The sequence below is a fragment of the Sceloporus undulatus genome, chromosome 8 (genome assembly GCF_019175285.1).
Source record: "Sceloporus undulatus isolate JIND9_A2432 ecotype Alabama chromosome 8, SceUnd_v1.1, whole genome shotgun sequence".
Lineage (NCBI taxonomy): Eukaryota > Metazoa > Chordata > Lepidosauria > Squamata > Phrynosomatidae > Sceloporus > Sceloporus undulatus.
Genome location: NC_056529.1, coordinates 36472422 through 36493333, shown reverse-complemented (window position 1 = coordinate 36493333; position 20912 = coordinate 36472422). Strand labels below are relative to the sequence as shown.

The window sequence follows — 20912 nt, the reverse complement described above, 5'->3', positions numbered from 1 at the left end:
AGGCGCAGAAGGCGAGGAGGGACGGGGGGAGCAGGAAGGCGGAGGAGGGTGGGAGAGAGGAGGGGTGGCGGGGAGAAGAGAGGGAGAGGATAGAAGGCGGAGGAGGGAGGAGGGGAGCAAAAGGCGGAGGAGCAGAAGAAGGAGGAGGGTAGGAGGGGGAGCAGAGGAGGAGCGAGGAGGAGGAGGAGGGGGGAGCAGAAGGAGGAGGAGGAGGAGGAGGAGGGGGGGAGCAGACGGAGGAGGAGAGGGGGAGGGGGGAGCAGACGGAGGAAGGAGGTGGAGGTGGTGGTAAGTAGCCGAGGCCTCAAGTTTTTTTAAATTTTTTTGCTGTGCTTTTAATGCTAACAAGTCTCCTTGCTTTGACAATGACTAGTGTGTGATGATGATGATGATGATGATGTGATGATGATGATGATGATGATGATTGAGTCAGCTTGAGAGGCATGCAGGCACTGTTTCAGAAGCTGAGAGAGAGTGTGATTTCCAAAGTGACTTTTCTGTGTGTTTTTGGTTCTTTAATGGTGATATTGATATCAGCAAAGCTCTGAGGCACGGCCAATGTAAATTGCTGTGATTTCTACAATCTCATGCGCAGTGAAGAAAAACCCCCAGTCCCTTGACCAAGTACACACTTCTGAGAAGTATAGTTGTTTGCCAGCAAAGAAACCTGCCTGGAAATCACTTTGCGAAACCCTTAACATTTTTGTTTCTTCATATGCATCGCCCTGTTAAACCTGCTGTCCTTAAAGACCTTCACTGGCTGCCTATTCACTTCCGGGCGCAATACAAGGTGTTGGTTATTACCTATAAAGCCCTAAATGGCTTGGGCCCAGGGTACTTGGAGGACCGCCTCTCTCCACACAATCCGCCCCGCACACTCAGATCAACCGGGAAGCAATTGTTAAGAGTTCCGGAGGTCAGATTAGTTACTGCCACCAGGAGGGCCTTCTCTACCTCGGCCCCTAACCTCTGGAACTCACTTCCCGATGAGCTCCGCTCGGCCACCTCACTGAACCAATTTAAGAAGGGGTTAAAAACACACCTCTTCGAGCAGGCATACCCCTGACTCCTGACTCCTGACTCCCGATGTGCTCCCCCCCTCGTCAGCACTGCTGAGCTGGCATGAGATGTGATTTTATTGTTGTAGTTGGTTTTTTGATGCTTTGTATTTTGATGGTTTTATATTGTATATGCACATGCTGTTAACCATTTTGATTTTTAGAAAAGCGGTATATAAATAAAAATTTTATTATTTATTTATTAAGTGTTAAACCCAACAAGGGGTTTGGTTATGCAATAAGCTTCTGAAATATGCAAGAGGCCATGTTAAAATAAAGGCATGTTCAATGCCCAAATGTGCTGTTTGGAATGGGGGGAGGGGAGTGGCCAGAAAGGGAAGTACATTTCTGCCATCTGTTTAGGAATAATGCCCAAATGTCCTCCATTTTGATCATGCCTAAGAAACATGCATTTCTATTAACATTTTAATAAAAATCATCAATTTTTTTCACGTGTCCTCCATTTTTAAAAATGTTGGCCTACAGTTAAAAAATGGTGTCCTACATTTGTCCTACATTTGTCCCATTTGGAGGTCCTGACTTATGGCAACCCTAATTATGCTTCACTTCTGTGATATAAGAGCTCAGCCATAGAAACTCAGTAGAAAGAAGTAGTTTTTGTGGGTTTTTTGGGCTATGTGGCCATGTTCTGGAAGAATTTCGCCAGCATCTGTGGCTGGCATCTTCAGAGAATGCTGACCTGGAAGAGAGAGAGAGAGAAAGAGAGAAAGAGAGAGAGAGAGAGTGTGTATATATATATTGTGTGTGTGTGTGTGTGATCCTGGATAAGGAGGAGTGATTCCCATGTTAATCTGTTGATGGTTGGGCCTCAGGTTAAGAGGATATGCAAAAGAGGATTAGTGTCTGTTAATTGGTGGTCATTGTCTGCTGTGATCATATACTGTGTGATCTTGGACCAGGAATAAACTCTTCTAAAACATGGCCACATAGCCCAAAAAACCCACAAAAAACTATGGATGCCGGCCATGAAAGCCTTCGACTTCACAGTAGAAAGAAGTTAGAAGCCTGCTCCCTGGCATACTGGCTTTCTGTGTGCAGGCTTTTTGCGGTGGGAGTTTTGGTGGAACATTTGATCAGTCTGAAGTCATTGCAATCCAACACAGACATTTACCACCTTAGCTGCTCTTTGGAAGCTCAGGCACTGAAGATGGACTTGTGCTCTCCTGTCGTGTATTTCTAGCAATACACAAATAAAGTTAAAACCTTACCTCTGCATTTGAGAGGGCCACTTTGTTAAGCCAATAGTTGCAGAGAATCCCAATTATAGATACTTTCAGAATAATGTTCCTGTAAAAAAGGGAGTGGAAATCAAAACGTACATCTCTGTTCATAAAAACAGAACGTTTCCTATTCCCTTCTATGGCAAGAATACAAAGAGAGAAGTCCTCTGTTCAGAACTCTCACAACCTCCTTTCAGGGGGGAGATTAGGGAATTGAGCTCCAAACAATAACTTTTCAAGGTACTGTCTGTATTATACCCTTCCCCATTTTGGAGTCCTTCAGAGGTGTTGGACTATAACTTCTCTTCCCCCAAGCTTGCATGGGTTTCCCAAGTAGGCTCCCATAAAATAAATGAACAACCCCAGCCCAAACTTAAGTGTCTGCAAAGGTTGCTCTGTCTAAATCTTAACTTTTGTAACAGTCACAAGGCAAATAAAGAATGTTAAAGCAAGCAACAATATGATACACTAAACAAAGGTTTAATAAACCCCATTAGCAAATGGAGAACAAATCATTAAGTGTATGTCTACCCATGCTCATTAAAACTAAAAGTACAGAGATACTAGGAGAAAAAAAGGGATCTATTTCTATCACTGAAACATTGGACATAGAATGATATGATTACATCAACATTTTACAAACAGTTTTAAAACCACTAAGCAACGTTTCGATAAACAAAACAAAAAGAACAAAACAGACACGGGTTCGTATTGCTTATTTCAGTTCAGAACACTGCTATTACAGTTAAGGTAAAATAAAAGGGTGGATATGGGGATAAGACATACCTGACAATATTGGTATAGATCTGGTGCCTGGGATGAGTGAACTTTTCAACAAAGCCAAAGGAAGAGTAGAAGAATGGTACGATGTGATTGATTAGGCTTACAATTATTGGCAACACCAGTGTGGCAGCTTCACTTTCCAGATTAGTTTTCTTTTCATCTAAAAGAAACTGCAAGGGGATGGAAAGAGATAAAATCTATACACACATGATATGCCCACCATGGGCCCCATCCTGAGGTCCTAAAGGGCTTTTAGAAAGATTCAGATGAGGACTCAATTCAGGTGATTTCTCCCCAAAAAAATCCCTCCAATGCTCAATTTTGTGCCCCTCCCACTGTAGGATGTGGCCTTTTCACTATCCCAGTAGGATATGTCCTCAACCAACCTTCCCCAACATATAGTACTGTCTTGCAGACATTGTGTAGTACAGTTCCTAGCAGCCCCAGCAACTGTCTGTAACTGAAGGGAGGGAAATTATGGAGGTTGCAGTCCAAAGTATCTAGAAAGCTATATCTTAAGGAAGACTGTCAAATAAGAGAGTGTTAAAGAATATGCTCTGTTATTTGGCTATTTTATTCCTAAAATCATAGGATAAGATATTGGATGCAAAGACAAGAAACATATATAAGAAATTACATCACAGGACTTTACCTCTAAATTGACAAGGGAGATGTGGTAAATGCCAGCACATGAACCAACTGCGGCGCCCAATGAGACAGCCCAAGCCACAAGACGACATGAGATGCGGCAAAGCCTTTGACTTAAAGAAAGTGTCAGCGCTCCAGTGCTCGCTTCTGACAAGGTCTCCTTTAATAATAATAATAATAATAATAATAATAATAATAATAATACATCAGTTCATTATTCTGTGGGCGCTCAAAGAGCTTGGAAAAGTTACTTATGGACTACAGTTCTCAACATCTCCCAGCCAAAATGGCCACTCCTCATTGTGGCTATAGAATTCCGGGAGCTATGGTCCAAAATAATTACTTTCCAAGTTCTGCATATTTAAGAGCATGAGGTCTGTTAAGAAGCAAAATGAAACTAGATGGGATGTCATACTGAGGAGGGAGCTAACTTGTTTTCTGCCGCTCCGGAGACTAGGACTTGGAGCAATGGATGGAAGCTACAGGAAAAGAGGTTCCAGCTCAACATAAGGCCCAAACACACAGCCCTTTTAAGCTGCTGTCAGAGCATCATCAGAGCACAGTGTTTTGATGCCGTAGGTCACAATGACGCCTTGAAGGCACCCAGAAGTCAGGCAGATGCCCAGATGTGGTGCTTCAAGGTGCTCCAGTGGAGTGGCGTTTATATGCTGCACGTCACTGGAGTGGCTTGATGCTGCCATGGGGCCGTGGCAGGGTGGGAAAACCCGCCTTTCCCCAGGCTGAAGGAGAGGATGTTTTCTGGTCCTTTTTTGACTGGCTTCAAGGTAGATTGGGGCGACGGTGTGTGTTTACTGTGGCCTCAATCTGTCTTCGGAAGGGACAGCTTCAAGCCCCCCCTTCTATTTCACCCCTAAGAGGGCAAAGAATGAGTTTCTATATCATGGAGAAAAAAGAAGACCAAGATATTGTACATAGCAGAACTATGTTTTTTATAATAAATGCATTACATGTTTTGGGACAAACTCCCTGCCTTCAGAAGCTGGATCGCTTCATTTAGGCTCATCTCAGCTGTAGAGAGATTAACCTTAATCAGTTATGCATATTTTCATTACATACCTTTATTTGAGTACTGAGATTTTTCTGCTTTAACTTCACAGCTTTTGCATTGGTTATATTGAAATCCCAGATGCAAAGAAGTTTGGCGGCATTTCCAGAGTACATCTGTGGACTGGAAAAGTTGTTGAGGAAGGACTTTGCCATGCTGCAGTCACAATTAAACATGCAAGAGCAGTTGTATGGAAAGAGGGAAAGGGGGGGGGAATAGATGAGAGAAATAATCATTTCTATATATAGCAACCCATTCTCCCACATTTCCCAGTGCCAGCAATTGTCTTAGCATGCTGTGTATAGGTGAACAGTGCTAAGTTTATTTAGAATTGTCCCAATCTCTTCAATGGGGTTTACTCTCAGGTGTAAAGTTCCTTATTTGATGGAACAAAACAGAAGAAATCTTTAAAAATCACTGTACCTGTAGAGCAAGCTTAAGAAGCACACAATGAAATAAATTCCAATGGTGAATATATAGGCAAGCTGCATGTGATATGGAGACATTGTCTCGCTTTTCACAACTGTAGAATTGGTATAAAATCCATAATAGAGCACAGTGTCTTTAAAATAACCCTGAAATAACAAGATATAAATGTCGGTCAAAATGAAAATTTATAGCAAAACATTTCTTTTTTAGAGTCTACAGCACCTATATAGTTCCCCAGAAAGGGTGGCTTATTCTGCACAAAGTGTCACATCACTTTTCAATAGACAAAGGGTAAAGCAACACATAAACATGTGTACCACAAATCCTTCGGTGTACATGATAGTGCAAGTAGGTTATTGTAAACTTTAGATGTAATGGTCTTACAGGATACCTAACCATAACATTGTAATGCATATCATGTCACTTCCTTCAAAATATGGCAAACCAGCCCTGCTGTACTTAGAATCACAGAATCATAGAGTTGGAAGACACCACAAGGGCCATCCAGTCCAACCCCATTCTGCCATGCAGGAAATCCAAATCAAAGCATCCCCGACAGATGGCCATCCAGCCTCTGCTTAAAGACCTCCAAGGAGGGAGATTCCACTACTCATTCTACTTAATGGGGCCTTAAACATCTACCATTAAATTCTACCCTGATGCAAGTACAGCTAGAGGTACAGAAAATCTGAATGGGTAGAATTGTTTCCTTCTTATTACCTGGTCCATTTTTTGCTTCCCCATCATCCACCCCATCCCCACCCTGCCCAATTTCTTGCCCTCTGGGCTTATCCACCTGCAAGAAATGGGGCAAAATTGGAAAACTTAGCCTTTAGGGCTGTATCTCTCAGAAATCCCCAGGTCACCATGCCCAACAGTTATGTTGACTGGAGGATTCTGAGAGCTGTAGTTCAAAAACAATCTTTTTCAAGTAGTGTAATGAGAATGAAAGTTGCAGAATCCTGATTCCACCTTTAGACAATCTAAGGATTTATGACCAACCATTGTATTGCATGATCACTTAATGAAATAAGTAACTAAACCTAGCTTTGACCCTGGTTTTCTTTCCTCTGAAACACACTTACGGCTCCTGTAAAAAACTCCAGTCCCGTAAATGAAAGGTTATTTGATTTAGCCGATATGAGCTGGGGAACTGTAATAAAACTGAAATTCACAAGGAATGAGAACATGTTAAACATCAGGAGCCATGTCAGAAATGCAAAATAGGAACGAACGCTGGTCCCAAATTTGCCTCCAATGTCTTTGAGAATCTTCTGCCAAAGTTTGAAAAGCTGAAAGCAGTCGCACAGGCTGCTTTTAAACTGCCGAAAAGACTAGAAGGGAAGAAAGAAAGAAAAACACAAAAGCCTTTAGTTAATGTGTCACCTGCTATTGTTGTTGTTGTTGTTGCTATTATTGCTATTTTGGCAGTCTGTTAAGCCCTCCCTATCTTGGTGGTCTTGATGAAGAAAAAGACACCCAGTCCCACTGCAGCTGCCCAGTTTTGCTGTAGTCAACTACCCACCTTAGTTTCTCTGATGGAGCAGATTTCACAAAAGTTGAGAGAAGAAACAAAAGATTTATCGTTTCACAAAGAGAGGACAGAGCTGGTACTATTGCTAGAAAGATCAAGCCACCTGCCTCAGGAAACTGATCTGATGTGTCATGAAAGGGCAGCAAATATTTATTCATTGGACAGTCCTTCCTCCAGATTCATGGGGGTTAGGGAAATGAGACCCCTTTCCCTGGGAAACCCAAGGAGAGGATCAGGGAGGAGAAGGCAAGATTTCCCTTGGCCCCTCCAGAGCCTTATCCTCCCCACCTTTCCCTGGGCAGCGCAAGGAGAGGATTGAGGAGGAGAAGGGTCTTGCAGGGGGGGGCAAGGCCCTATGTATCTGCGGGGATTTGGTTGCAGACCTCCTGCCTTTGCCTCCCTGATCACTCCCTGGGCTGGCCAAGTACAGGAAAAGGAAGAGGAATGCCCACATTAGCAGCCTTGACCTCGTGAATAATCGAAACCGTGAGTGTCAAGGCTGCGAATATGGAGGAGCAACTGTACTGTGATTGTATTTTTACTGGCAAAGGGGGAAGAGAAAGAAGTGTTTTTAAGATTTTCTGCCTGAGATGGAACCTCCCGCAAAAAAACTTGGCTGGCCATGGATAATATGCACTTTGACTTGGAACAGTGACACTGTTTCCTGCTATGCTTCAAGAAGTAGAGTGCCTTCAGCAAATACTGATTAAAGAAGACCATGGTCATTCCTCTATACTGACTGTGTTTGCATGTCACAGCAAGCCACAATATGGTTAGTTGAAATGTAGCTTGTTGTGATGCATCACCCCTCCTCTGCTCACAAGCCATGATTTTTTGAAGGAACACTAACAACTATCTGAATCCATGGCTTGTTGTTGGCTTATTTGGTCACCTACAATACATTTCATGGCACGAGCAAAAACCATATGTTATAATGATGAACAAACATCATCTTCACCGTCGTCGTCATCATCATCTTATTCATTCATATGCTACCGTTTTCTCAGTGTTGGGACTCAAGATATCTTACAGAATCTATTACTATTTCTATAAGCCATGGATGAGGTTCATGTAGCCCTCCAGATGCTGTTGAGATACATCTACCAGAAGCTCCAAGCAGCATAGCTAATGGTCAGGAAAAGTAGAAGCACAGGACCAAGAATATCTGGAAGAGCACATGGTTACCACTCCTGTTATAAATGTTCTCATTAAAGACTTTTCTTTCTTTCTAAACACATTTAGAGCATGCTGAAAGCCACACTTACCAAGGCTGTACTGTAGAAACACTGGGTGCAACAGTTAATTTGAGTATTACGGCCATAGGTCTTTTTTGTTTTCTCCAGTAGAACATGATTCCTGTGAACAAGCAGATGGTAGAAATTATATAAGGAAGTTACAGTGGACCCTACGTATCTGCGGGGATTTGGTTGCAAACTCCTGCGCATGGATACCAAAAAATATGGATGCTCAAATCTGTATTTAACATTTAAAAGTACCTGCGCAACAAGGTCTGGGCACCAAGATTTTGTCGAGGTTCCAAGGGAGCAAGCGACAGAGCCAGGGCTTGGATTTTAGGGCTCAAAGCCTCCATCCTGGCTGCTGGGCCTGGAGCTGCAAAATCCAAGCATTGGCTCTGCTCCCAGCCCCAGCAGAAGGCAAGCTGGGGCAAAAGCTTTGGAGGAATCAGGTAAGCAGGGAATGAGGGAGGGAGAGAGGGAAGGAGAGGGGAAGGAAAAGTAAGGAAGGGTGGGAAGGGAGGGAAGGAAGGAAGGAAGGAGGGAGGGAGGGAGGGAGGGAGGGAGGGAGGGAGGGGGGGGGAGGGGGGGGGAGGGGGGGGGGGGGGGAGGGGGGGGGGGGGGGGGGGGGGGGGGGGGGGGGGGGGGGGGGGGGGGGGACTTTTGTCCCCAATGGTGGCGCAGGTGCATGTGTGCCGTCATTGGGGACAATATGGGTTTGCCATCCATGGATGCTTAAATCCGTGGATGGCAAATCCATGTATAAGGAGAGCCGGCTGTATATCACTGAATACCAAAGTTAAGATTACCCATTCTGCCATCATATTCCCATTCCTATGTATAGTTGTGTGAACAATGCACAGCAAAGAAAAGAGAGTCAACAGGAGGAGAATCAACTCATTTGAAATGTGGTGCTGGAGAATAGTTCTATGGATACTGTAGACTGCTAAAAAGAGAAATCTGTGGGTCCTGGAGCAAATCAAGCCTGATCTCTCCCTAGAAGCCAAGATGACTAAAGTGAGAGTGTCCTACTTCAGCCATATGATCAGAAGACATGACTCACTAGAAAAGACAATAATGCTTGGGAAACTAAAAAGCAATAGAAAAAGACAAACAATGCTTTCCATATAGATAGACTCAAGGAAACCATGGTCCCAAGTCTGCATGACCTGAGAAGGGCTATTGAGATAGAATGACTTGGAGGTCTCTCATTCATGGAGTCACTGGAAGTAAAAGTTGACTTAACGGCAGCTAACAACAAACATGCATTTTTAAGTTGCATATATATTTGGCTTCTTTTTCAACCAAGGCACTTAAGAATTATACTACAAATAATTCCTTGTTACCTGATGTTTCGCTTTTCTTTCATAGGTTTTGGAATTTGCTGGATTGCTTTAATTCTTTCGTGGGTGGACATTGTTATAAGATCACCAATAAATTTTTCTTCTGCAAAATATACAAGTTAAGCATTCAGTTAGTTATGAAACAGGGAAGAAAATTGAAACAACAACAACACCCCTTTCCTTCTTTTTCCTTCTCACTGGAGCCAAGGTCTAACTGAAGTATACTAGAAGGTGTTACAAAAACCATATCAGCATCTTGCCTGTTACTTCTCTGGTTGACATCCCTTCAAATATTTAAATATTTAATGTCCTTCAACTGCCACCCATCACAGCAGAACAAACGTACTTGATGTAGTTTCCTTGTAATAGGAAATCCTCAGGGTTTGTCAATAATGTCCATTTTGTGGGTTTGCTGGAATCTTAAAAAAAATCCCTCCAAAATCTTGCATCAGATCATAAGCAAGCATCACATTACTGTCTTCATTTACAATAGTTGTGTCTTTGGTATATTTCTATGAGCCTGGAACTGGACATGATTTTAGTTTGATGTTAAAGGTCTACTAGTCACAAAAGTTCAAAATGTCACTCACACACATTTTTTTAGATGAGATCACTGCAAAGCATACTATGCTACACTAATTTTGGAGCAAGTGATTCAAAAATGCCGTTAGGTAATTTATCCCTTGCAATTTTACCTCCAACAGATGAAGTTTTAGGTTTCCGTGTATAATAGTGATTCAAAGCATTGATGTCAGCAGATAGAGTCTGTGCAAATTCTGGTTCATATTCAAACGAAGGATTAACTGTTGAAGATAAAAGAAGAATACAAAACTGGCTTGTGTCTTCTCATGTATGTTTGTCAATGTTTTTTACAGCTATTGCAGTTCTACCTCAGTTTTGCCGCCTGCTGAAAGCTTAAAGTCTCCACTTGTATCTTGCACACAAGTAGGCATCAGTGAGTGCCAATTATGAATGAACACTGTGGTTTTCTAGCCCTGCGCCTCCAAAAGAATTCATTTTGGAAGAATGCTTCTGATCCTAAACACAATTATTATTATTATTATTATTATTATTATTATTATTATTATTATTATGCCTATTTTTTGTTTGTTCAATGTTTTTAATGTTTTTAATGTTTTAATATTATTCCTGTTTAATTCTGTTTTAGTACTGGGAATGGGGGGGGGGTGGTAGGTCTAGGGTTTGATTTTTTTAACTCTATTGTAATTTGTTGTATTTTATTGTTGTAACCTGCCCGGATTCTTCGTGATTGGGCGGGCTAGAAATAAATCTATTATTATTATTATTATTATTATTATTATATAGCGCTGTAGATTTACACAAGAGTGTTTCTGATCCTAAACTTAAGACTTAGATTTCCTAAAGAAATCTGTATATGCAAGCCACCTGTTTGACTTAGGTCAACCCCATGGATTTCATAAGGTTTTCTTAGGCAAGGACTACTCAGAGGTGGTTTTGCCAGTTCCTTTCTCTGAAGTATAGTCTTACAGCACCTGGTGGTCTCCCGTCCATGGACTAACTAGGGCAAACCCAACCTAGCTATCAAGAACAGATAGGATTTGGCACCTTAAGGGACTATCCCTGCATGTTTTGTATCTACATAGTGTGTGCCTTCTAGTCGTCTGTGAATTTCATAGGGTTTTCTTAGGTAAGAACTAATCAAAGGTAGTTTTGCCAGTTCCTTCCTCTGAAATATAGCCTATTTTTTGGCAGTCTTCCATCCTAATACTAACCTGGGATGACCCCGCATAGCTTCCAAAATCAGACAGGATTTAGCACCTTCAGGGTATTTAGGCCTTGAAAAACAAGATTACCCTCCTGCAAATACAGATCAGTTGGACTAGACTAGTAAAGACAGTTTAACTGCAGCTAAACAGGGTCAGGCCTGGTTAATACTTGGATGAAGGATTGCGAAGGAGTATCAAGAAGGAAATGGTAAACTACCTGTGAGTATTCCTTGCCTAAGAAAACTCTGTGAAATGCATAGGTTGCCATGTGTCAACAATGTGAAGGCATGCACTCATGCATACACACGCATGTTCACACAGAGGACTACACTATAAATCTGCTCTTTGTAGATGCTGATACTATCAAAGCCTTAGTTTCATTTTTGCTGTTCCACACAAGTGATACATTATTTAATGCTAACAGGATTGTCCTGCAGTTCCACTAGCAATTCTACTCTCTACATAAACACATCATGTTGCAGTAGAAGGTAAGGTAAAAATTCTCTCTCTCTCAAACACACAAACACATTACAGTTACGTACTATGTGCATTTCTATACGGATTTGAACTGGGAGTCTCAAATGAAAAATCTCTTAATCCATAGTCAGTATCAGAATTCTGAATCTGCACTGAGTTCATGGGTATATGAATGGAAGAATTTTGCCTTCGTACTCCTTCTGCATTGTGCTCTCCATAGGAATTGTAAGGAGAGGAATCATAAGGATTATAATGGAAAGACGTGCTTCCTTCAGTAGGTCTTCTGTATGAGAAGAAGAAAAAGAAAAGGAGGTGAACATTTACATTTTGCATGAACATAAGTTTCAAACTTATTTTAAATACATCTGACAAATATAGGCTTTGGAACAGGCAGTTATCAATGTTAAACCCACAGCTATAACTGAATTTGCTACACTTGAGACTTACATTCTGTCAAGCTCCAGTGTGTCAGCATAGTGATAATCTGGATTATCTGGATTATCAACCTCCAGTGGTTCAGAATAAGGACAGCCCAAGTTTTCAAAAGCTTCATTGTAGTGAAAAGACATGATGTCTCCAAACCTTTATCTTCATAGGAGCAATAATCTGGAAATCTAGTCAGACACTGCTTCGGTTCTTTAATGATTCAAGTTCCATCATGAACCTATTTTAAAAGAAAGTATTAAATATGTTATAGCTAGTTCTTCACAGCTGTCTGTAAATCTTCATGCCCTTTATTTAGGAATCAGAAGCCATCACACAACTGGATTTACTACCAATACAATAATGGCTACTGGTACAAAGACACACAAGCTACAAATGCTAGTCTTCCTTTCCAAACCACAAAATGTCTTCAGGGTAGGTAAAATGATCTCTCTCACCTTTGTTTATTTTTCTCATGAAAGGATATGGCTTTTTTTTACAAATCCTCTGCATTGCTTAGAAAGTCATGTAGAAACCTTAAACACTAGAAGAGTTATTGTATAGTATATTTTTTTTAAAAAATTGTAATTTGGAAAGATGCAGGTTTCACAGAGCAACTTTCAAGCCAACATAAACACCTGAAGACAAAGGTCAGCCATTTCAGTGTTGACAGACATTTCTTTTTATCATTAGATACACAGCTGAGCTGCACTATTGTGTCATCAGGAAATAGCTGATGGGAAAAGCCCACTGAATACATTGTGGGTATTTATCTAACTAACAAGTACTCCTTGAACTCTGATACCAAGATCAACAAAACATTTTCTTCCTCCAGGATTAATGAACAAATCGCTTCACACACATACGCTCTAAATCTGCAAAGCAAACTGTGTAACTTGGCATTCCTCAACCTGGCGTCCTCCAGAGCTACTGGACTACAACACTCATCACTTCCAGCCAACATAGCAATTGATCATGCAGTTTGGTGATGGTCCAAGTTGTAATCCAACATGTCTAAAGGGCATCAGTTAGAGAAATCCCTGCATAGAGGTGTCCAATGCTTCTTGAAGTACATATTATGGAATATTCCCACTACCAGTAAAGGCTCTTCTACTCTTCCCACTTTTTGAACACTCCTAGTGATGTTTTTGTCCCCTTTCCCTGACTGTAGAATTGTACTTTAGAAGACTCTGGACCTTTCCACACAGGGCAAAGAAGTAGGGTCAGTTCGCATTGGTTGATGCGTATTCGCATTATATAGCATTGGTGTTCCACACCTGTGAGCTCAGAATATGTATTGACCAATACGATATAACGTGAATACGCTTTGGCCAATGCGTATTCACGGCTGGGTTCTGAACTGAAGGCAGCCGGCTCCTCCGTTTTGCGAGTGCACAAAATTAGTGGATCGGTGGGATCCGTATTGATGGCCAGTGCGAAACCTCTGCTGCTTTGGCTGGTGTGTACATCCAATCCGCTGGTTCTCCTGAAGACCACCGGGTTACAAATTTCCCATGATGCTGCGCTGGAATTTCCCCCATCTCCTTCCGTTGGCCCTTTCCCCTTTCAGGACAACCGCCGGGGCTGGGGAGCGATTTTTCCACTGAACGAGATAATGCAGAAACCTTTTGTGTGTGGGGGGGAATGTATATGTATATGTGTGTATACATGTATATGTATGTGTATATCTATACACACACACACACACACACACACACATATATATATATATATATACACACACAAACTGTGGAGCAGCCGAAAGTGTAATGCTGCGTGTGTGTGTATGTGTGTGTGTGTGTGTGTATATATATATATATATATATGTACGTATATATATGTATATATACACACACACAAAGATGTGTGTGTAAGCATATACATGCAGCATTACACTTTCGGCTGCTCCACAGTTTGTGTGTGTGTGTGTGTGTGTGTATGTATGTGTGTGTATATATATATATATATACACACACACACACACACATAGACAGCTGTGTGTGTACACATATAAATACGGCTTCACACTTTTGGCAGTACCACTATGTGTATATGTGTGTATATCTATGTGTGTCTGTGTGTGTGTGTATACACACACACATACACACATATATATATAAACACTCAAGCAGACAGATGTGTGTGTACACATATAAATACGGCATCACACTTTTGGCTGTGGCACAGTGTGTTTTTGTATATATGTGTGTGTGTTTGTGTGTGTGTGTGTATATTAACACTCATACAGACAAATGTGTGTGTACACATTAAAAAGGCATCACACTTGTGGCTGTACCACTATATGTATGTATGTATATATATAAAAGTATGTATTTATGTGTGTGCATATATATATATATACACACACACACACACATACATACACACACACACACACATATACAGATGGTGCATACCCCTTTCGTAAGTTGCTAAAGGCAGCAATTTTCGCGATATTACGCGCTAAACAGTGACCTCATTCTTCACTCCGGAAGTCAAAAATGTTGCCCCCGTTCAGAGCCCCACAGAGCATGCACAAAGCTGCCGATGCGCATCGGCCAATACACATTGTATTGGGCTGGTGTGGTTATCCAATCTGCACTTGCCTCACTTTGCCTGAATACGCATTGGCCGATTCGCAAAACCTCGATTCGGAAGGCCACCCAGGTGTGGAAGAACAATGCGATATGACGCGAATACGAATCGGCCAATGTGAACTGACCCTACACCTGTGCCCTGTGTGGAAAGGTCCTCTGTGTTTTCTTTTCTGAAAATGTTGTTATTTTAATTATTTTGTTTGCATAGTGTTTTTAACTGTTAGTGTAAATTGCCTTGGGAGTATCCATAGACCATTAAAAACCAAGCAGAATACAGCACTCCAAAATTAATACTGATAAAACTACAAGCCCTCAATATAATAAAATTACTTGAACCACCAGTGTCGCAAAACGGAGATCCATCCTTTACAACAGCTTCTCAATTTACCTTCAAGTGGAAAAGTAAAATCGATATGCACTTGTTACAAAGTTCCAGATTATAATTTAATGAGAGGTATCACTTTCAAGAACTTTGCTGGCGAGTTCAGCTGTAAGGAGAAGAAGAAAAATTAAAATAATGTATAGGAATGTTACTACTGAGATCAGTCACAAACAATGACACCAACTTAAGAAGAATATTTCCTATCTGTAACTTTTGCCATTATATTTTAAACTAGCTGTGGGGAACTCATGGTCCTCCCATCAGCCTCAGTCAGCACAGCCAAGAGATTATCCAGCCCTGGTTTAAACACAAATACAACAGAACCATATAAGTTTGTTAAGATAGCTTCTTTTGCTCCTGACTGTTTGAAAAGGTGATGTTCTCATAAAGTAAAGAGACAACTGCTGCAAATGCTAAAGAGCACCCCAAGTCTGGCAAGCAGAGCAAAGCCAAGTTCTGTAGTCCTGGTTGCAAAAATAGAATTGCAAAACAAAAGTGTATTACTCGTTTTTCTTGTGCTCCTTCCCATAATAACACGGTTAAGTTAGGTTGCTGTTTCGGTGGGAAGCATACTGTGGCTTAGTCTTTGATGAGAGAAAAACAGTGTCTAGTCCTTAGAAAAAGGATGCACTGATTTACATGACTGCATACTCTTGTACATATTCCTTCAACAGGTAGAAAACCATCCTGTCAGATAAAATACCTTTTCCCTTGCATACTGCCTCTTTTATGTTTGGGGACACCCCACCCTGATCCCAAGGCATTGCAACAGTACAGTATCAACCCATGAACCATTTCAATATGAACTACATTTGACAGAATCACATGTAGAGCCATTGGATGTCCCCCTTTAACAGGACACGTCCTACACTTCAGCCTTCTTTCTGTCCAGGAGGAATTCCAAAATGTCCTCCATTTTGAGCATCACTAAGAAGCATGAATTTATATTTACATTAGCGTTCAAGCTTTTATTTTGTAAAGCCCTACATTTTCACTAAATGTGCTACATTTTATGGTGCTTTGTCTTCCTTTGCAGTTGTGACATCTGATCACCCTGATTGCACACCTAAAAGCACACACTCTTTTGGGCCCCATCTGGCACTGTGCAAGGCCAACAGCTGGTGTTGTTGGGGGCTGTCTGTGTGCATTCACAAACCTAAGACATTGGGGAAACGGATACCTCATACTCATTCCAATGGTTAGAATCTGAGCCCTCACATGTGTAAACATTGTGTTCTGTCACTGAGCTATAATGCTGCCCCTCTCTGCATTTCCCAAGATGCCAAGCCAGTCAATCGTGGGATGAGGGTGTTCAACAGAAAGGATGAAGCTCAGAGGTAGAGCACATGCTGCTGTGCATTGAAAAGGTCCCTGGCATCTCCAGGTATGGCTGAGAAAGAGTCCTGCTGGAAAACCTGGAAAGTGACAAAGGCTGATGTGAGTGATAGGCTTCTCATGGGTGCAAAAGAAGCAGCTTCTCCTCAGGGAGGAAGGACTCTCTATCCTTCCTAGTCAGGACAGAGAGTGCAGCTTCAAACTTTTCTCCCAGCGAGGAAGAACTCTCAGTTTGAGAGAGTTGAACAATCAACCCCAGATGCTCCTTCCCCAGAGATGTGCCTTCCCCATGGAGCTTTCTGCCAACTCCCAGGGGAGGAGTACCATTCACTTTGGGAATCACTGCTCTAGTGCCTCACCAAACTACCATTCTGCAGCCATGACAGTTATGGAATCATAGTGCAATATTTCTGTATTATGAAAGGTCCCTTGAAATTGCACTGTGCAGTGCACCTTGATTTCTAGAAACATGGAAACTCCGGACCAGGCTCCTTACTACGCTACTCCTATGGCAGCCCTTTTTTTATTATGGCCCAGACTCTCTGAAGAGAAGCTACTCCAGGAGGTTCAATGCTCTACCAAAGGGCTGAATTTTCCAAGACTGTACCTGAAACTGACACAGTTAAGAAAGTTCAGCTGGAATCATGTTTACATACCTGGAAAAATTTCTGCAGAACTCAATTAAGTTTACTGTTGACTAGACAGCTGCACTCCTTGGCGTAGTTAGGTAATGCTGACTTTGAATTTACTGCCCCTTCCCCATTCCGTAATAATGTACATTGCTTCACTTCATAATGTGGGAAGTGTTAGCATCATCCTGCACACCCCATGCTGTATTTGGGGTCCCCATATATTTTTTCCATACCTGGAGCCAGCAATGTTCTTGAGAGGTCATGATGGCATTTAGGAACACTAGGTAAGGTTCCCAGGAGAAAAGGAGCAAAGACCTGGGGCATGTGGACAATCCAGGTTCAACTAAGTACCTTGCTATGTACAACCACAGAATCCAAGCAAAAGGGGTGTACTAATTGTGTGTAACTGCACCATTCTATAGGCTTGCACAGTTAACACTATTTAAATCATACACATTTCTAGGAGAATTAAACATGCTTTATTTGATCTGTGGCTCTACCAAACATATACCCATTGCACCTGACTAGTAAAGAAAAAGAATCTGGTGCAACCTTTTTAATAAGCTACAGCATGAAGCAACCTTTGCATCTTACAGTTCCAAGCAATCAACATGTTAAAAGCCCTGAGTTTAAGACTTTAAAATGCTGCGGGGAAAACAAATTGAACTTAGTCTTTAAAAGTTATACTAAATTCAAAAGGGGGGGAGGGGGACTTAGTTACAATAAATTGGGAAGGACAGTGCTTACCACAAGTCTGCTGTGAGAACTTGCCATGCTGTGATGTTATCCCTGCTCTTTTCAAGAACCTTGGCAAGTTTATATGCCTATTAAAATTAGTAATCATTAATCAGCCCTCATCAGATCCTTTCCCCCATCAGCCAGGTAGATTGCTTTCACTTCCTCATTGTTGAAGAATTCAAAGGTGGCTTGAGAATGATTGTGCATTTAAAAATAATAATAATCAGTGGACAAAAGGAAATTGAAGAATACCAACCACATTAATTTCCCTATAAAGCTCTAGATGTCAAAATTTCCCTTGGTACAGCATCTAATCCCATTTTTATGACACTTTCCAATAGGAAAGCCATTCTATCATTAGCATCAGCAACAGATTGTTGTTGCTGTGTGCCTTCAAGTTGTTTCTGACTTATGGGGATCCGAAGGTGAACTGACAGCCAGCCAGGTGTAGAGGTCTGAGCCTGAGAACCAGGGTCTGAATCCCTGACTGGCCATATAGTAAACTCACTGGGTGGTTTTAGGCAAGTCACAAACTCTCAGCCTCAAAAGAAGGCAAAGGTAAATCTCCCCTGGACAAATCTTGGCATGAAAAGTCCATGGTAGGGTTGCCTCAGAGTTGCCATAAGTCAGAAATTCAGGACTTATGAGAACATGCAAGAACGATGACATAGGGATGGCTACAGGAGAGAATGACTGAAATAGAATAATGGAGTTAGAAGAGACCACAAGGACCATCCAGTCCAACTCCCTGTCATGCAGGAGCTCACAATCAAAGCATCCCCGACAGGTGGCCACCCAGCCTCTGTTTGAAGTCACACAACAACAACAACACAACAAACTATCATGGAATTTTCTTAGCAAGATTTGTTCTGAGAGATTTTTGCCATTGCCTTTCTTTAAGGCTGAGAGAGCGTGGCTTGCCCAAGGTCACCCGGTGGCTTTAAGGAAGACAAACCCTGGTCTCAGGAGTCGTACTAGTCATCATACTGGCTGGTAGAATCTGGGAGCTGTAGTCAAAGAGTAACTTTTCCAAGCTCTGTATATAATCACAGCACGAGTTTTCACGGACTACAACCCATTGCAGAGCCAGTGTGGTGTAGTGTTGGACTGCGACTCTGTAGACCAGGGTTTGCTTCGCCGCTTGGCCATGAATCCCATTGAGTGGCCCTGGGCAAGTCATACTCTCTCAGCCTCAGAGGAAGGCAATGGCAACCCGCCTTGAAACAACCCATGTCATTAAATATATTTGGGGATGGTGTGGTGTCGTGGTCAGAACAAGGGTGGGGAGAATTTTTGGCCCTCCAGCTGTTTTGGAACTGTATAATCCTCCAATGTTGCTGGACTCTATGTCCCAAGAGCTCTTGCCAGTATAGCCAATGGTAAGGAATGGTGGGAGATGCAGTCCAACAACATCTGGTTAATCCCTTCCCCTGGGCTTGGGCCTCCCAGAGGATACTCCAGATCCCCACTCAGCTGTCAAATTCAATGGAGTCAGACCCTTTCTCTCACCCTAGCCTACCTCACAGGGCTGCTTTCATGAGGAAAAAAGGGGAGCAAAGAAGAATTTATAGAATCCTAGAGTTGGAAGAGACCACAAGGGCCATCCAGTCCAACCTCATTCTGCCATGCAGGAACTCTCCATCAAAGCATCCCAAACAGATGGCCATCCAGCCTCTGTTTAAAGAACTCTAAGGAAGAAGACTCCACTATACTCCGAGGAAGGAGTTTGTTCCACTGTCTAATAGCCCTTACTGTCAGGAGGTTCCTCCTAATGTTGAGCTGGAATCTCTCTGTGTCCTATTCTCTGGAGCAGCAGAAAACAAGCTTGCTCCCTCCTCAATATGACATCCAAGTATTTGAACAGGGCTCTCATATCACCTCTTAACCTTCTGCTGCATTGCTTTAAAGTATTTTTTTAACATTTTTATCTTTTTAACTGTTTTTATTCTTTTCACATGTAATTTGTCTTAATACTGTAATAATTCTATTTTAATGTACAGTTTTTATGTGCTTTTAATGGGTCCTGGTTTTTTAAAGCCGTGAGCTGCTGCCCTGAGTTCCAGTTTTGGGGAAAGGGCAGGATATAAATAAATACTGTTGTTGTTGTTGTTGTTATTCTGCGTTTTTCCAATAATAATATTAATAATAATAATATTTATATATATATCCCACTCTTTCTCCAAAACTGGGACTCAGGGTAGCTCACAACATTAAATTATTATTATTATTATCTTGCCTAAGCTCTATGGAGAAAGGCTAGGATACTAATGAATGGACCTTTCCCAGGGTTTCCTGCTCCACTCCAACTCCCAGAATCCCCTAGCCTTGAGCCAGGGCAGTTAAACCGGTGCCAAACTGGGTTATCCCTCCAGTGCGGATGCAGCCTAAGGTTCTTTAAAGGCAGTCATCCCGAAACAGGGCAACTGGGGAGAGAGCCTTACTGATGAGGCGAGGTCTCCTCCGTCCAAGGCTTCGCCTCTCTTTCTTCCTCCGCAGACAGAGCAGTGGAGACGAGCGTTGCAGGAGAGGGGCGGGGCATCGTCGAGTGACGTCACTGGGGGCGTGGCCGGGGCTGGGACCTCACCTGGTCACACCTTGAAGTGGCCATTGAACAAGAACCATAGAATCCTAGAGTTGGAAGAGACCCCAAGGGCCCTGATCCAGTCCAACCCATTCTGCCATGCAGGAACTCTCAGTTAAAGCATCCCCATTGACATGATATGGCCATCCAGCCAGGGACGTAGGGAAGAGGGGGTTTTGGGGGTCCGGACCCCCCCCTTCAGGCCCTGGGGGCCTTCAAGCTTCTTCCTCCCCCCTCCTCCCCTCCATCAAAACCACGGGGAACTCGGAGAGGGAAAAGGGGAAAGACAAAAGTTGCAAGCTCAGAGAGAGAGAGAGAGAGGAGAGGGAGGGAGGGAGGGGGTCCTTGTGATTTCTTTCTCTTTCGTTTCCATCGCAGTCCGGCTTCCACTCCTCCGCCGCCTCCTCCCCCCTCCTCCCTTGTGCTTTTGCCAGAATAAAAGTCTCTAGAAGGGAAGGAAGGGGAAAAAGGAAGGAAGAATGATAGGGAGGGAGGGAGAACTGAAGAAAAGAAGGAAAAGAAAGGGAGGAAGAGGAAGGGGAGAAAGGAAGAAAGAAAAAGGAAGGAAGGAAGCTTCTAAAGGGAAATACTGTATAAAAGAAAGAAAAGGTGACTTCTAACTTTCCTTTCAGCAGTCATATCCATATACAATATAGTATAAT

General features: G+C 42.4%; 1 protein-coding gene and 1 long non-coding RNA gene across 3 annotated transcripts in view; one reads left to right on the top strand and one right to left on the bottom strand.

Moving 5' to 3' along the window:
• The window catches only part of TMC5 (transmembrane channel like 5), a 37980-nt gene extending 17552 nt beyond the window's left edge, over positions 1 to 20428 (bottom strand). The window contains exons 1-14 of one of the 2 annotated variants that reach the window (XM_042437969.1): positions 20111 to 20428; positions 17679 to 17755; positions 14971 to 15070; positions 12010 to 12226; positions 11628 to 11845; positions 10033 to 10140; positions 9341 to 9440; positions 8025 to 8115; positions 6311 to 6559; positions 5220 to 5371; positions 4808 to 4952; positions 3735 to 3890; positions 3086 to 3252; positions 2288 to 2366 (exon numbers count right to left, since the gene is read on the bottom strand). In XM_042437969.1, coding sequence (XP_042293903.1) covers positions 2288 to 2366; positions 3086 to 3252; positions 3735 to 3890; positions 4808 to 4952; positions 5220 to 5371; positions 6311 to 6559; positions 8025 to 8115; positions 9341 to 9440; positions 10033 to 10140; positions 11628 to 11845; positions 12010 to 12131 — 1587 coding nt within the window. In that variant the 5' untranslated portion in view covers positions 12132 to 12226; positions 14971 to 15070; positions 17679 to 17755; positions 20111 to 20428. The remainder of the gene's footprint in view (positions 1 to 2287; positions 2367 to 3085; positions 3253 to 3734; positions 3891 to 4807; positions 4953 to 5219; positions 5372 to 6310; positions 6560 to 8024; positions 8116 to 9340; positions 9441 to 10032; positions 10141 to 11627; positions 11846 to 12009; positions 12227 to 14970; positions 15071 to 17678; positions 17756 to 20110) is intronic. The other variant, XM_042437968.1, reaches the window with a different exon arrangement.
• LOC121914500 lies at positions 3749 to 5273 on the top strand. The gene is made up of 2 exons (XR_006100537.1): positions 3749 to 3885; positions 4849 to 5273. It is a non-coding gene; the product is annotated as an uncharacterized LOC121914500 (long non-coding RNA).
• Positions 20429 to 20912: the final 484 nt, after the last annotated feature.